Source organism: Indicator indicator, chromosome 6 (genome assembly GCF_027791375.1).
Source record: "Indicator indicator isolate 239-I01 chromosome 6, UM_Iind_1.1, whole genome shotgun sequence".
Classification (NCBI taxonomy): domain Eukaryota; kingdom Metazoa; phylum Chordata; class Aves; order Piciformes; family Indicatoridae; genus Indicator; species Indicator indicator.
This window is the reverse complement of record NC_072015.1, coordinates 40,293,474-40,306,774: the sequence shown is the minus strand read 5'-3', so window position 1 is coordinate 40,306,774 and position 13,301 is coordinate 40,293,474. Positions and strand designations below refer to the sequence as shown.

The window sequence follows — 13,301 nt, the reverse complement described above, 5'->3', positions numbered from 1 at the left end:
CTCCAGGGGGACCTCAGAGCTGCCTGCCAGGACCTGAAGGGATCCTGCAGGAAGGCTGCAGAGAGACTTTTGCTGAGGGTGTCTGGAGACAGGCCAAGGGGAATGGTTTGGAGCTGAGGCAGAGCAGGGTCAGAGTGGAGCTGAGGAAGAAGTTCTTGAGTGTGAGGGTGGTGAGAGTCTGGCACAGGCTGCCCAGGGAGGCTGTGGCTGCCTCCTGCCTGGGGATGTTCCATCAAGGCCAGGCTGGATGAGGCCTTGAGCAGCTGAGTCTAGCTGAGAGGTGTCCCTGTGGTGGGGAGGTTGGAGTGGGTGAGCTCTGAGGTCCCTTCCAGCCTGATCCATTCTGGGATTCCATGATGATTTTGGGGCCAAGTGGAAGGAGTTTGACAGGAGCTGTGTAGCTGAGGCTGTGCTGTTTGGATTGGCCTCTCCCGGGCAGCTCACTGCAGGCCCTCTCCCCGCAGTGACCACTCCGGCTATGTGCGCCCTGTGCCGGTGCCACGCAGCCTCAACAGCGACATCTCCTACTTCGGGGTTGGAGGCAAGCAGGCAGTGTTCTTCGTGGGGCAGTCTGCCAGGGTGAGTCAACCTCAGCCTTCCTGGAAAGCATCCTCACATCGTCTGGGAGGGCCAGCAGGGCACCCAGAGAGCTGCCAGCTGGGCGCAGGGAGGGTTGCCAGGCTCCAGTGCTGTCCGGGGCTTCGGCCGTGCAGAAAGCAGCACAGTTACAGCAGCCACATCCCCGGGGCTGGGGGCAGGCACTGCTGCTTTGCTCAGTGCTGAGTCAGGGCATGCAGGATCACACAGCAGTTGAGGTTGGAAGTGCCCTTTGAGATGATCAAGTCCAAGCACTCAGCCCCACCTTCACCTCCTGGGGTCCTGCACAGCACAGGGAGCTTCTGCCTCTTCACGCAGCACTGGGTCCTGGCAGCTGCTTAGGAGAGGAGGAGCTGTGAGCGTGGGCAAGACCTGCCCCTGTGCTGCAGAACAGTTGGGTCCTCACCCAACAGGGCCACCCTCTGCCTTCATGGCTGGTGGCAGCTGCCCAGGCTGAGCTTGGCACCCCTACTGTACCCAGCAGCAGGCAGCCTGTGTCACCTGGTGGTTGTCACTGTGCTGGGAGCCATCAGGTGTCTCCATAGCTATCCAGAGAGGTGGGAGCTGCCCCATTGCAGGTCAGGTCAGGTTGTTTGGGGCTCTGGGCAGCCTGCTGTGGTTGAGGATGTCCCTGCTGGCTGCAGGGGGTTGGACTGGGTGAGCCTGAAAGGTCCCTTCCAAAGCAGGCTGTGAGTCTGTGGTCGGTCATGTTCTAGCTTTGAGTCCCTGCTCATTTTGAACCTGGTGTGGATGGTCACCACCCTTTCTTTGATGCAATCAGATGATCAGCAAGCCTGCAGAGTCTCAGGATGTCCATGAGCTTGTCCTGTCCAAAGAGGACTTTGAGAAGAAGGAGAAGAACAGAGAATCAATCTACAGTGGCTACATCCGAAACAGAAAGGTAACAGCCTTCACCTCGGCTGCTGGTGGAGACCCTTCCCCAGCTGGGAGAGGGTTTCACTCTGCAGTGTTCTAGCAGGCCTTAGCTTGTCCCTCAAGTGGTGATGGTGTCCCTCAAGCTGTCCCTCACACTTTCAGGGGATCTCTTTGTCTGATTGAGTCATTTGTACTCTGGAGTGTAGAAAGATGCTGGTGCCCCCAGCAGGAGAAGCACAGGGAAGTGCTGGAGCAGCTGATGGGAGCTCCCAGAGCCAGCTGCCATTCCTGCTCCTCTTGACTGTCTCTGCAGCCCTCTGACTCTTCTCACATCACGAGCGATGACGAAAGATTTCTCCATAACCTGATCCTAGAAGAGAAGGACAAAGAGAGCTTCACAGCAGTTGTCATCACAGGGGTCCAGCCAGACCACATGCAGTACCTGAAGAACTACTTCCACCTCTGGACACGGCAGCTGGCGTAAGCTACGGGGTGGGAAAGTGGACTGCCAGCAAATTGGCAGCTGCCATGGTCAGTTAGCATGAGCAATTAACATGAGCAATTGACATGAGCCATTAACGTGGTCAGTTAACCCATTTCTGCCCAACCCCCCTGCAGCCAGCAGGGGCACCCCCAGCTAGAGCAGGCTGCTCAAGCCTGAGGCTGAGGGGAGACCTCATTGCTCCCTACAGCTCCCTGAGAGGAGGCTGGAGCCAGGTGGGGTTGGGCTCTGCTCCCAAGGGACAAGAGATAGGACAAGAGGAAATGGCCTCAAGTTGCCCCAGGGGAGGGTTAGGTTGGACATCAGAAGAAACTTCTATGCTGAAAGGGTTTTCAAAGCCTGGCCCAGGCTGCCCAGGAAGGTGGCTGAATGTCCATCCCTGGAGGGGATGAATCCCTGGAAGGGATGAATCCCTGGGGTGGCTGAATACCCATCCCAGAGGCAGAGCTGTGGTGCTGAGGGCCACCCCAGCCTTGGCAGAGTTAGGGAGTGGTTGGACTGGGTGAGCTTGGAGGTCTTTTCCACCCAAACCCACCGAGTGCCTGCAGAGGACTCCTCCCTCTCTGGCTTGCAGCAGCTGTCCCTGTGCTGTGGAGCTGATTTGCAGCCATGCAATGCAGCAGTTCAGTGAAGCCAGGAGCTGCTGCAGGTCCCTGGCCATGGCAGCTGCCAGGTTGCCTCTCTGAGCTGTGTTCCTCCCCACCGCAGCCACATCTACCACTACTACATCCATGGGCCCAAGGGCAATGAGACCAGCACTGCCACCAAGGACATCAGCCCCTTCAACAACATTGACATTCAGGTGAGACACCCCAGGCCTGCTGCTCTCTGCAGCCTGCTGGCTCTCTGCCTCCTGCCCTGCCACAGGGCTGTGCCCCCGGCAGCACCCTGAGTGCTGCCCCTGGGCCCCAGCGCGGTGGCACTGCTGGTCCTGCTGGCTGCCAGCGCTGGGGGAGGAGCTGACCTGCTGCTGGGTTTGCCTTCTCAGATCTCCATGTTTGAGAAGGGCAAGGTGCCCAAGCTGGTGAACCTGCGGGAGATCAAGGACGACATGCAGACCCTCTACATCAACACAGCTGCAGACAGCTTCGAGTTCAAGGCGCAGGTGGAAGGGGAGGGCATCGTGGAGGGCATCATCCGCTACCACCCCTTCCTCTACGACAGGGAGACCTACCCTGATGATCCCTGCTTCCCTTCCAGTGAGTCACAGCTCCCCGGCCTGCCACTGGCTTGCCTTGGAAGGGACCTTTTGACACTGTCCCGTTCTGACCCCCTGCCATGGGCAGGGACACCTCCCGCTGGCCCAGGTTGCTCAGGGCCTCATCCGGAGTCTTGGTACCTTTGGTGCTCAGCTTTAATGAGAGAGAAACCAGAACTGATAGAGGAGGTAGACCGTGAGGAGAAGCCTCTTTGGTTTCTTCACAGAACTGCTGAGGGGCCTGGAGCAGCTGTGTGAGGAGCAAAGGCTGAGAGCCCTGGGGCTGTGCAGCCTGCAGAAGAGCAGCCCCAGAGGGCATCTGAGCAATGCTCAGCAAGAGCTGAAGGAGCTGTGGGGGGCAAGAGGCTGGGGCCAGGCTCTGCTGAGTGGTGCCCAGGGACAGGCCAAGGGGCACAGAGTGGAAGGCAGGAGGTGGCAGCTGAGCAGGAGGAGAAAGTTGTTTGGTGTGAGGGTGCTGGAGGCCTGGAGCAGGCTGCCCAGAGAGGTTGTGGAGTCTCCTGGTGTGGAGAGCTTCCAACCCCCCCTGGGCACTGTGCTGCTGGGCAAGCTGCTGTGGTGCCCTGCTGGAGCAGGGGTTGGGCTGGGGGAGATCCAGAGCTCCCTTCCCAACATGCTGGGGTTCTGTGTGGTGCCGGAAAGAGCACCAGGGAGAAACGACACAATACCAATATGCTTTGAGGTCATTATTCTCCAATTTTACTTAACAATACAGCTTTTATAATACTCTATAAGGGTGTTTAATTCACATAAAATATGATTGGTTCAATAATTAGATGTCAGCACCTCCCCTTGTAGATAATCTTGTGGTTTTGCCTCTGTCCTCGAGTCATAAATTCATAAATCCTCGATTCCACTATCACGTAGACAGTTCTTACTTTCTTCTTCTATTCCTCCAGATCCTCAAAGGAAGGCATTGTTTTGTTGTTAAAGCATGGGTTGCTCACAGACATTAGTCCATGTCCTCGCTCCACAAGAAACTCCTCCACACTGTGGCTGAGGGGAAGCCACCCTGTCTGAGACTGGAATTTGCAGCTCTGCTCTGTTTGATCCTAGTTTTCCTTCCCTGTAGGAAATGTTTCCTTGGTGTTCCTGCCTGGTTCTTCTTCACCAGCAAACCCAAACTCTGCCTTTGTAGAACCTGGTGTGGTCATAGCTGTCCCACACACCTCCAGCAGAGACAATCCTCAGTTTAGGCTGCTCTGGGCTTTCTGATTGTCTCAGTTTTTCAAACAGTGTACTGATGGAGACTCTTCTGTTTCTAATCAAGAGCCAGGGGAGGAGGATGATGACGAGGACTGCTTCATAATCCAGAAGGGGGCCCGAGGAAAGAGACCTATCTTTGAGTGCTTCTGGAATGGGAGATTGATCCCCTACACCACTGTGGAAGAGTGAGTGTGCACCTCATTCTCTTCCCAGCGGGGCCCAGCCTGCCTCTGCCCCTCTCAGAGCTGAGCCTGCCCCTCTCTGTGCTCCCCTTCCAGCTTCGAGTGGTGTGCCCCCCCGAAGAAGAGGGGCCTGACCCCCATCGAGTGCTACAACAGGATCTCTGGGGCCCTCTTCACCAATGACAAGTTCCAGGTCAGCACCAACAAGCTCACCTTCATGGACCTGGAGCTGAAGCTGAAGGACAAGAACACTCTCTTCACCAGGATCTTCAATGGCCAGGTGAGCTCCTGGCTCTTGGCTACGGCATGAGATTGAACACATCTAAGTGCCAGGTCCTGCACTTCGGCCACAACAACCCCAGGCAGTGCTACAGGCTGGGGTCAGAGTGGCTGGAGAGCAGCCAGGCAGAGAGGGACCTGGGGGTGCTGGTCGATAGTAGCTGAACATGAGCCAGCAGTGTGCCTAGGTGTCCAAGAAGGCCAATGGCATCCTGGCCTGGATCAGGAATAGTGTGGCCAGCAGGAGCAGGGAAGTCATCCTGCCCTGTGCTCAGCACTGGTTAGGCCACACCTTGAGTGCTGTGTCCAGTTCTGGGCTCCTCAATTCAAGAAAGATGTTGAGATGCTGGAAGGTGTCCAGAGAAGGGCAACAAAGCTGAGGAGGGGTCTGGAGCACAGCCCTGTGAGGAGAGGCTGAGGGAGCTGGGGGTGTTTAGCCTGGAGAAGAGGAGGCTCAGGGGAGACCTCATTGCTGTCTACAACTACCTGAAGGGAGGTTGTAGCCAGGTGGGGGTTGGTCTCTTCTCCCAGGCACCCAGTGACAGGAGGAGAGGACACAGTCTCAAGCTGCACCAGGGGATGTTTGGGCTCGAGGTGAGGAGAAAGTTCTTCCCAGAAAGAGAGATTGGCCCTTGGAATGTGTTGCCCAGGGAGGTGGTGGAGTCACCATCCCTGGAGGTGTTTAAAATAAGCCTGGATGAGGCACTCAGTGCTATGGTTTAGTTGATTAGATGGTGTTGGATGATAGGTTGGACTTGATGATCTCAAAGGTCTTTTCCAACCTGCTGAATTCTGTGATTCATGGCATCCAGCTACCTGATGGCTGAAGGGCCTTCACCTGGGGCACTGCTGCAGCTCTTGGGAGCAAACAGCTCTGCTGCCTTTGGCTAGGGCATGACTCTGGAAATGTGAAAGAACAGCTTCAGAACTTTCTGCTCTCAAACAACAACTGCTGGGGAGCAGCTTCAGGGAGAGGGACTGGGAGTGCTGGGGGACAAGAAGGTCCCCAGGATCCAGCAATGGGCCCTCCTGGCCAAGAAGGCCAAAGGTCTGTCCTGGGGGACATCAACAAGTGTGTGGCTAGCAAGGGAAAAGAGGTTCTCCTGCCTCTCTACTCTGCCCTGCTCAGGCCACAGCTGCAGTGCTGGGGCCAGTGCTGTGCTCCCCAGTCCCAGAGAGACACAGAACTGCTGGAGAGAGTCCAGGGCAGGCTGCAGAGCTGCTGAGGGGCCTGGAGCAGCTGTGTGAGGAGCAAAGGCTGAGAGCCCTGGGGCTGTGCAGCCTGCAGAAGAGCAGCCCCAGAGGGCATCTGAGCAATGCTCAGCAAGAGCTGAAGGAGCTGTGGGGGGCAAGAGGCTGGGGCCAGGCTCTGCTGAGTGGTGCCCAGGGACAGGCCAAGGGGCACAGAGTGGAAGGCAGGAGGTGGCAGCTGAGCAGGAGGAGAAAGTTGTTTGGTGTGAGGGTGCTGGAGGCCTGGAGCAGGCTGCCCAGAGAGGTTGTGGAGTCTCCTGGTGTGGAGAGCTTCCAACCCCCCCTGGGCACTGTGCTGCTGGGCAAGCTGCTGTGGGTGCCCTGCTGGAGCAGGGGTTGGGCTGGGGGAGCTCCAGAGGTCCCTTCTCACCCCTCTCCACTGGGGTCCTGTGTGAGCTTTACTCAGTTGTGTCATAGTGTGTGTGGAAAATCTCTTCACAGAGGGTCTTGGGTGCTGGCGGAAAGGTCTCCTCTGGCTCTGAGTCTGGCTCTCCAAGCAGTCTGTGGGGTGTCCCAAGCTGAAGGTTTCTCCTGGGTGCAGGTCTGCTGTCCCCCTGGAGCTGCCCATGGCTTGGAGCTGGCAGCTTGTGTGTGGTGCTGTGTCCATCTGTCCCCTCTCTGCCCCCAGGAGCAGCGGATGAAGATCGACAGGGAGTTTGCTCTCTGGCTGAAGGACTGCCACGAGAAGTATGACAAGCAGATCAAGTTCACCATCTTCAAGGGAGTCACCCCACGCACTGATCTGCCCTCCAAGAGGATGCAGAGCCCCTGGACAGTCTATGGGGCCATAGAATGGGATGGCAGAACCTTCAAAACCGGGCAGCTGGTGAGTTAGCTCCTCGCTGAGCAGAGAGGGGCACCCTGGTAGTCTGCCCCAGCCTCCCTCCTGCTCCTGGGCTGGCTTGCTTTGATGCTCTAAAGAGACCACCAGCAAGCATCAGCCCTGTGCTGCAGAGGTGTGCCCCTGGGTGGTTGTCTTCTCTTCACAGGTGAAGACAGTGAAGACTCTGCCAATATTCTATGGAACCATTGAAAAATTCTTCCTGTATGGCCACCACGACGGAGACATTTTTGCCACGGGAGGAGAGGTTCAGATTGCTTTGGTAAGAAAGGACTCCCACAGCCAGGGTGCCTGGAGGTCTTCAAGCACAGTCCTGGCCCAGGCTGATTTAAAGAGCTTTTTGACAGCTCCAAAATGATGTGGAGGTGCTCCCAGCTGCTTTGGAGTGCTCCAAGTTGCTGTGGGGTTCTCCAAGCTGCCGTGGCATGCTCCCAGCTGCTAGGTGTGCTCCCAGCTGCTGTTGGGTGCTCCCAGCTGCTGTGGGGTGCTCCCAGCTGCTAGGTGTGCTCCCAGCTGCTGTGGGGTGCTCCCAGCTGCTGTTGGGTGCTCCCAGCTGCTAAGTGTGCTCCCAGCTGCTGTGGGTGCTCCCAGCTGCTAGGTGTGCTCCCAGCTGCTGTTGGGTGCTCCCAGCTGCTGTGGGGTGCTCCAAGCTGCTGTGGGTGATCCAAGCTGCTGTGGGGTGTTCCAAACTGCTGTGGGGTGTTCCAAGCTGCTGTGGGTGCTCCAAGCTGCTGTGGGTGCTCCCAGCTGCTAGGTGTGCTCCCAGCTGCTGTGGGTGCTCCCAGCTGCTGTGGGTGCTCCCAGCTGCTAGGTGTGCTCCCAGCTGCTGTGGGTGCTCCCAGCTGCTGTGGGTGCTCCCAGCTGCTGTGGGTGCTCCAAGCTGCTAGGTGTGCTCCCAGCTGCTGTGGGTGCTCCAAGCTGCTGTGGGATGCTCCCAGCTGCTAGGTGTGCTCCCAGCTGCTGTGGGGTGCTCCCAGCTGCTAGGTGTGCTCCCAGCTGCTGTGGGGTGCTCCCAGCTGCTAGGTGTGCTCCTAGCTGCTGTGGGTGCTCCAAGCTGCTGTGGGTGCTCCCAGCTGCTGTGGGGTGCTCCCAGCTGCTAGGTGTGCTCCTAGCTGCTAGGTGTGCTCCAAGCTGCTGTGGGGTGCTCCAAGCTGCTGTGGGGTGCTCCAAGCTGCTGTGGGTGCTCCCAGCTGCTGTGGGGTGCTCCAAGCTGCTGTGGGTGCTCCCAGCTGCTGTGGGTGCTCCAAGCTGCTGTGGGGTGTTCCAAACTGCTGTGGGTGCTCCAAGCTGCTGTGGGTGCTCCAAGCTGCTACGTGTGCTCCCAGCTGCTAGGTGTGCTCCCAGCTGCTAGGGGTGCTCCAAGCTGCTGTGGGGTGCTCCAAGCTGCTGTGGGTGCTCCCAGCTGCTGTGGGTGCTCCCAGCCGCTGTGGGGTGCTCCAAGCTGCTGTGGGTGCTCCCAGCTGCTGTGGGTGCTCCCAGCTGCTGTGGGTGCTCCAAGCTGCTGTGGGTGCTCCCAGCTGCTGTGGGGTGCTCCAAGCTGCTGTGGGTGCTCCCAGCTGCTAGGTGTGCTCCCAGCTGCTGTGGGTGCTCCCAGCCGCTGTGGGGTGCTCCCAGCTGCTGTGGGTGCTCCCAGCTGCTGTGGGTGCTCCAAGCTGCTAGGTGTGCTCCCAGCTGCTGTGGGTGCTCCCAGCTGCTAGGTGTGCTCCCAGCTGCTAGGTGTGCTCCAAGCTGCTGTGGGATGCTCCCAGCTGCTAGGTGTGCTCCCAGCTGCTGTGGGGTGCTCCAAGCTGCTGTGGGGTGCTCCAAGCTGCTGTGGGGTGTTCCAAACTGCTGTGGGGTGTTCCAAGCTGCTGTGGGTGCTCCCAGCTGCTAGGTGTGCTCCCAGCTGCTAGGTGTGCTCCCAGCTGCTGTGGGTGCTCCAAGCTGCTGTGGGGTGTTCCAAGCTGCTGTGGGGTGTTCCAAGCTGCTGTGGGTGCTCCAAGCTGCTGTGGGTGCTCCCAGCTGCTGTGGGTGCTCCCAGCTGCTAGGTGTGCTCCCAGCTGCTGTGGGTGCTCCCAGCTGCTGTGGGGTGCTCCCAGCTGCTGTGGGTGCTCCCAGCTGCTGTGGGTGCTCCAAGCTGCTAGGTGTGCTCCCAGCTGCTGTGGGTGCTCCCAGCTGCTGTGGGTGCTCCCAGCTGCTGTGGGATGCTCCCAGCTGCTAGGTGTGCTCCCAGCTGCTGTGGGTGCTCCCAGCTGCTGTGGGGTGCTCCAAGCTGCTGTGGGTGCTCCCAGCTGCTGTGGGTGCTCCCAGCTGCTGTGGGTGCTCCCAGCTGCTAGGTGTGCTCCCAGCTGCTGTGGGTGCTCCCAGCTGCTGTGGGTGCTCCAAGCTGCTGTGGGTGCTCCCAGCTGCTGTGGGTGCTCCCAGCTGCTGTGGGTGCTCCAAGCTGCTGTGGGTGCTCCCAGCTGCTGTGGGTGCTCCAAGCTGCTAGGTGTGCTCCCAGCTGCTGTGGGTGCTCCCAGCTGCTAGGTGTGCTCCCAGCTGCTGTGGGTGCTCCCAGCTGCTGTGGGTGCTCCCAGCTGCTAGGTGTGCTCCCAGCTGCTGTGGGTGCTCCCAGCTGCTAGGTGTGCTCCCAGCTGCTAGGTGTGCTCCCAGCTGCTGTGGGGTGCTCCAAAGCTGCTGGGGGGAGCTCCAAGCTGCTTTAGCAGGGGATTGGACTGAATGGGCTCCAGAGGTCCCTTCCCACCCCAGCCTGCTGGGACTGGGGCATCTCAGCAGGCTTTAGAAGTGCCTGCTGGAGCCCCCAGGCAGTGTTTGCCAGCACATGGCACTGTGCCCATGCCTGCTTGTCTGGGCCCTTGCCACAGTGAGGTTTCCTGTCTGCCTTCACCTGGCTGTTGGTAACTGGCCTCTATCTCTGCTGTCTCCAGGAGCCTCAGGCCTTGTATGCTGAGATGAAGACCATCCCCATCTCCAAACTGGACAGGACCATGTGTGACAGTGCCATCAAGAAGTACATTGAGGATGAGATGGCAAGGTCAGCACTCAGCTGGGCTTGCTCTCTGCTGCCCTGCCTGCTGCTTAGGAGCCACAAGTGGAGCTTGGTTGCCAGCTGGGGCAGCAGCAGCTGCTTCAGGAGGGACGAAAGAGCTCTAAACCAGGAGGAACTAGTCCATGGTGGAGTTTGCTCACACACTGCCTTGCTGTGCCTTGGCTGGAGCTCAGCTGCCCTGGTTTTCAGCCCCCAGCCAACTGCTGGTTCTTTACTTTTTCCCCAGGCTCCCTGACAAGCTGTCAGTGACGTGGCCTGAAGGAGATGAGCTGCTACCAAATGACACCAGATTTGCTGGCACACCAATAGGTACCTTGGGTTTGGTCCCCAATGCCACAGGGAAATGGCCATTTAAAGAGTCATGTCCTGCTCTCTTGTCTAGAAGAGAAGCCCCCAGCAGCCTCCAGTCCCTTCCAGTACACAGCCTGTTCTGAGCCTGTCCTTTCTCCCCTGGAGCACAGGAGCACTGAGAATAGAAATTCTCAACAAGAAAGGAGAAGCAATGCAAAAGCTTCCAGGGACGAGCCATGGAGGGTCAAAGAAACTTCTTGTGGAGCTGAAGGTTATCTTACACTGTGAGTATCTCGTGTGCAAGTCACTGAGTGGTTCAGGTTGGAAGGGGCCTTGGAGCTCCTCTGCTCCACCCTCCCCACCATGCCCAGGGACACCTCTCAGCTAGACTCAGCTGCTCAAGGCCTCATCCAGCCTGGCCTTGAGCACCCCCAGGCAGTACCTCCCTGGGCAGCCTGTGCCAGACTCTCACCACCCTCACACTCAAGAACTTCTTCCTCAGCTCCACTCTGACCCTGCTCTGCCTCAGCTCCAAACCATTCCCCTTGGCCTGTCTCCAGACACCCTCAGCAAAAGTCTCTCTGCAGCCTTCCTGCAGGATCCCTTCAGGTCCTGGCAGGCAGCTCTAAGGTCCCCCTGGAGCCTTCTCCTCTCCAGGCTGCACACCCCCAGCTCCCTCAGCCTGGCCTCACAGCAGAGCTGCTCCAGCTCATGGAATTCCAGATTTCTTCCTGCACAGCCATGTCAGAGTTTGTCAGATGGACAGACCTGGGGAGTGTAAGGACAGTGTCCCATCAGAGCATGTGGTCCTCCAAAGCCATGTTTGAGGGCCTGGCAACTGCTTCAGTGCCAAATGTTATGTATCTGAATGCTTTGCTCTGCTGAGACCTCACCTGGAGCACTGCCACCAGCTCTGGAGGCCTCAGCACCCACAGACAGGGACCTGTTCAGCTGGGCCAGAGGCCACAGCAGTGCTGGGAGGGCTGGAAGCCCTCTGCTGTGAGGCCAGGCTGGGAGAGTTTGGCTTGGTCAGCCTGGAGAAGGCTCCAGGAGACCTTCTGGTGACCTTTCAGTGCTTCCAGGGGTGAGAAGAAAGCTGGGGACAGGCTTTTTCTCAGGGCCTGTTGTGCCAGGCCAAGGGGGGGTGGTTGGGACTCAGGGAGATTGAGAGTGGAGAGAAGGCAGAAAGGTTTGACACTGAGGGTGGGGAGAGCCTGGCCCAGGCTGCCCAGAGAGATTGGAGCAGGAAAGGGCAGCTGAAGGGATCTGCTCAGAGGTGTGGGGGACACTGAGGTTGCCAAAGGAAGCTCAGTGAAAGGCTTTGTTTCACCTGTAAGATTTCAGATGGTGCTTTAATGACTTGGGGCCTGTGCCCTGCAGTCAGCTGCAGCCTCTGGCAGTGCTCCCATTGCAGCCAGCTCCTTGTGGTCCTTTGTCACACTGAGCAGGGAGGCTGTCACCAAAGGGCTGGGGACACAGAATCACAGAATTAACCAGGTTGGAAAAGACCTTTGAGATCATCAAGTCCAACCTGTCACCCAACACCATCTAATCAACTAAACCATGGCACTGAGTGCCTCATCCAGGCTTATTTTAAACACCTCCAGGGATGGTGACTCCACCACCTCCCTGGGCAGCACATTCCATGGACAATTACTCTTTCTGTGAAGAACTTTCTCCTCACCTCGAGCCCAAACTTCCCCTGGTGCAGCTCGAGACTGTGTCCTCTCCTCCTGTCACTGGGTGCCTGGGAGAAGAGCCCAACCCCCTCCTGGCTACAGCCTCCCTTCAGGTAGTTGTAGACAGCAATGAGGTCTGCCCTGAGCCTCCTCTTCTCAGGCTAAACACCCCCAGCTCCCTCAGCCTCTCCTCATAGGGCTTGTGCTCCAGACCCCTCCCCAGCCTCATTGCCCTTCTCTGGACTCGTTCAAGTCTCTCCTCTCTCTCTTAAACTGAGGAGCCCAGAGCTGGACACAGCACTCAAGGTGTGGCCTGAGCAGTGCTGAGCACAGGGCAGGAGGACTTCCCTTGTCCTGCTGGCCACACTATTCCTGATGCAGGCCAGGATGCCATTGGCCTTCTTGGCCACCTGGGCACACTGCTGGCTCATGTTCAGCTGCTGTCCACCAGTACCCCCAGGTCCCTCTCTGCCTGGCTGCTCTCCAGCCACTCTGCCCCCAGCCTGTAGCTCTGCATGGGGTTGTTGTGGCCAATGTGTAGAACCTGGCACTTGGACTTGTTGAATCTCATGCCCTTGGACTCTGCCCATCTGTCCAGCCTGGCAAGGTCCCTCTGCAGAGCCCTCCTACCCTCTAACAGACCAACAGCTGCCCCCAGCTTGGTGTCATCTGCAAATTTACTGATGATGGACTCAATCCCCTCATCCAGATCATCAATAAAGATATTGAACAGGATGGGGCCCAGCACTGATCCCTGGGGGACACTACTAGTGCCTGGCTGCCAGGTGACAGTGGCACCATTCACCACCACTCTCTGAGCTCAGCCCTCCAGCCAGTTCTTGACCCAGCTGGCCAGGGGCTGTTGGGGTGTCTGAGGCTAGGGACTGTTGGTGGGGTCAGGCTTAGGTGGGGAGGGGACCTGGCAGGCTGGCTCTGGCAGATTTACTCCAGAGCACTGAGAATGGAACCTTGTGGCTCAACATCTGCCCCTTGCTTGTCTTGCAGCACCCACTGGGAACAAGGAGATCATCTCCCACATCAGCCAGCACGGGGGCAAGTGGCCCTACTGGTTTAAAAAGATGGGTATGTGCCCCTGGGGGGGCAGCTGTGCTCTGCATGGGGCTTCCTTCTTTCTTCCTTGTGCCCTGAGTGCCCTTGCCCTTGCCCTCAGAGAACCTGCAGAAGCTTGGCAACTACACCCTGAAGCTGCAGGTGGTGCTGAACGAGAGCAACGCTGACACCTACGCAGGCAGACCCCTGCCCTCCAAGGCCTTCAGGTTCACCATCATAGGTGAGGGCTGCCAGGGGGGCTGCTGTGGGGAAGAACCAGCCAGGGGTGGCTGTTGTGGGGAT

The 13,301-nt window shown here is 58.4% G+C and overlaps 1 protein-coding gene across 1 annotated transcript in view; it reads left to right on the top strand.

Annotated features, from left to right (window-relative positions):
* SMCHD1 (structural maintenance of chromosomes flexible hinge domain containing 1) overlaps positions 1 to 13,301 on the top strand; it is a 66,004-nt gene that overhangs the window by 17,629 nt on the left and 35,074 nt on the right. The window contains exons 6-19 of the mRNA XM_054381622.1: positions 465 to 579; positions 1,379 to 1,498; positions 1,787 to 1,953; positions 2,684 to 2,777; positions 2,964 to 3,174; positions 4,462 to 4,582; positions 4,676 to 4,859; positions 6,738 to 6,935; positions 7,099 to 7,212; positions 9,857 to 9,963; positions 10,205 to 10,287; positions 10,440 to 10,553; positions 12,954 to 13,031; positions 13,120 to 13,239. Coding sequence (XP_054237597.1) covers positions 465 to 579; positions 1,379 to 1,498; positions 1,787 to 1,953; positions 2,684 to 2,777; positions 2,964 to 3,174; positions 4,462 to 4,582; positions 4,676 to 4,859; positions 6,738 to 6,935; positions 7,099 to 7,212; positions 9,857 to 9,963; positions 10,205 to 10,287; positions 10,440 to 10,553; positions 12,954 to 13,031; positions 13,120 to 13,239 — 1,826 coding nt within the window. The remainder of the gene's footprint in view (positions 1 to 464; positions 580 to 1,378; positions 1,499 to 1,786; positions 1,954 to 2,683; positions 2,778 to 2,963; positions 3,175 to 4,461; positions 4,583 to 4,675; positions 4,860 to 6,737; positions 6,936 to 7,098; positions 7,213 to 9,856; positions 9,964 to 10,204; positions 10,288 to 10,439; positions 10,554 to 12,953; positions 13,032 to 13,119; positions 13,240 to 13,301) is intronic.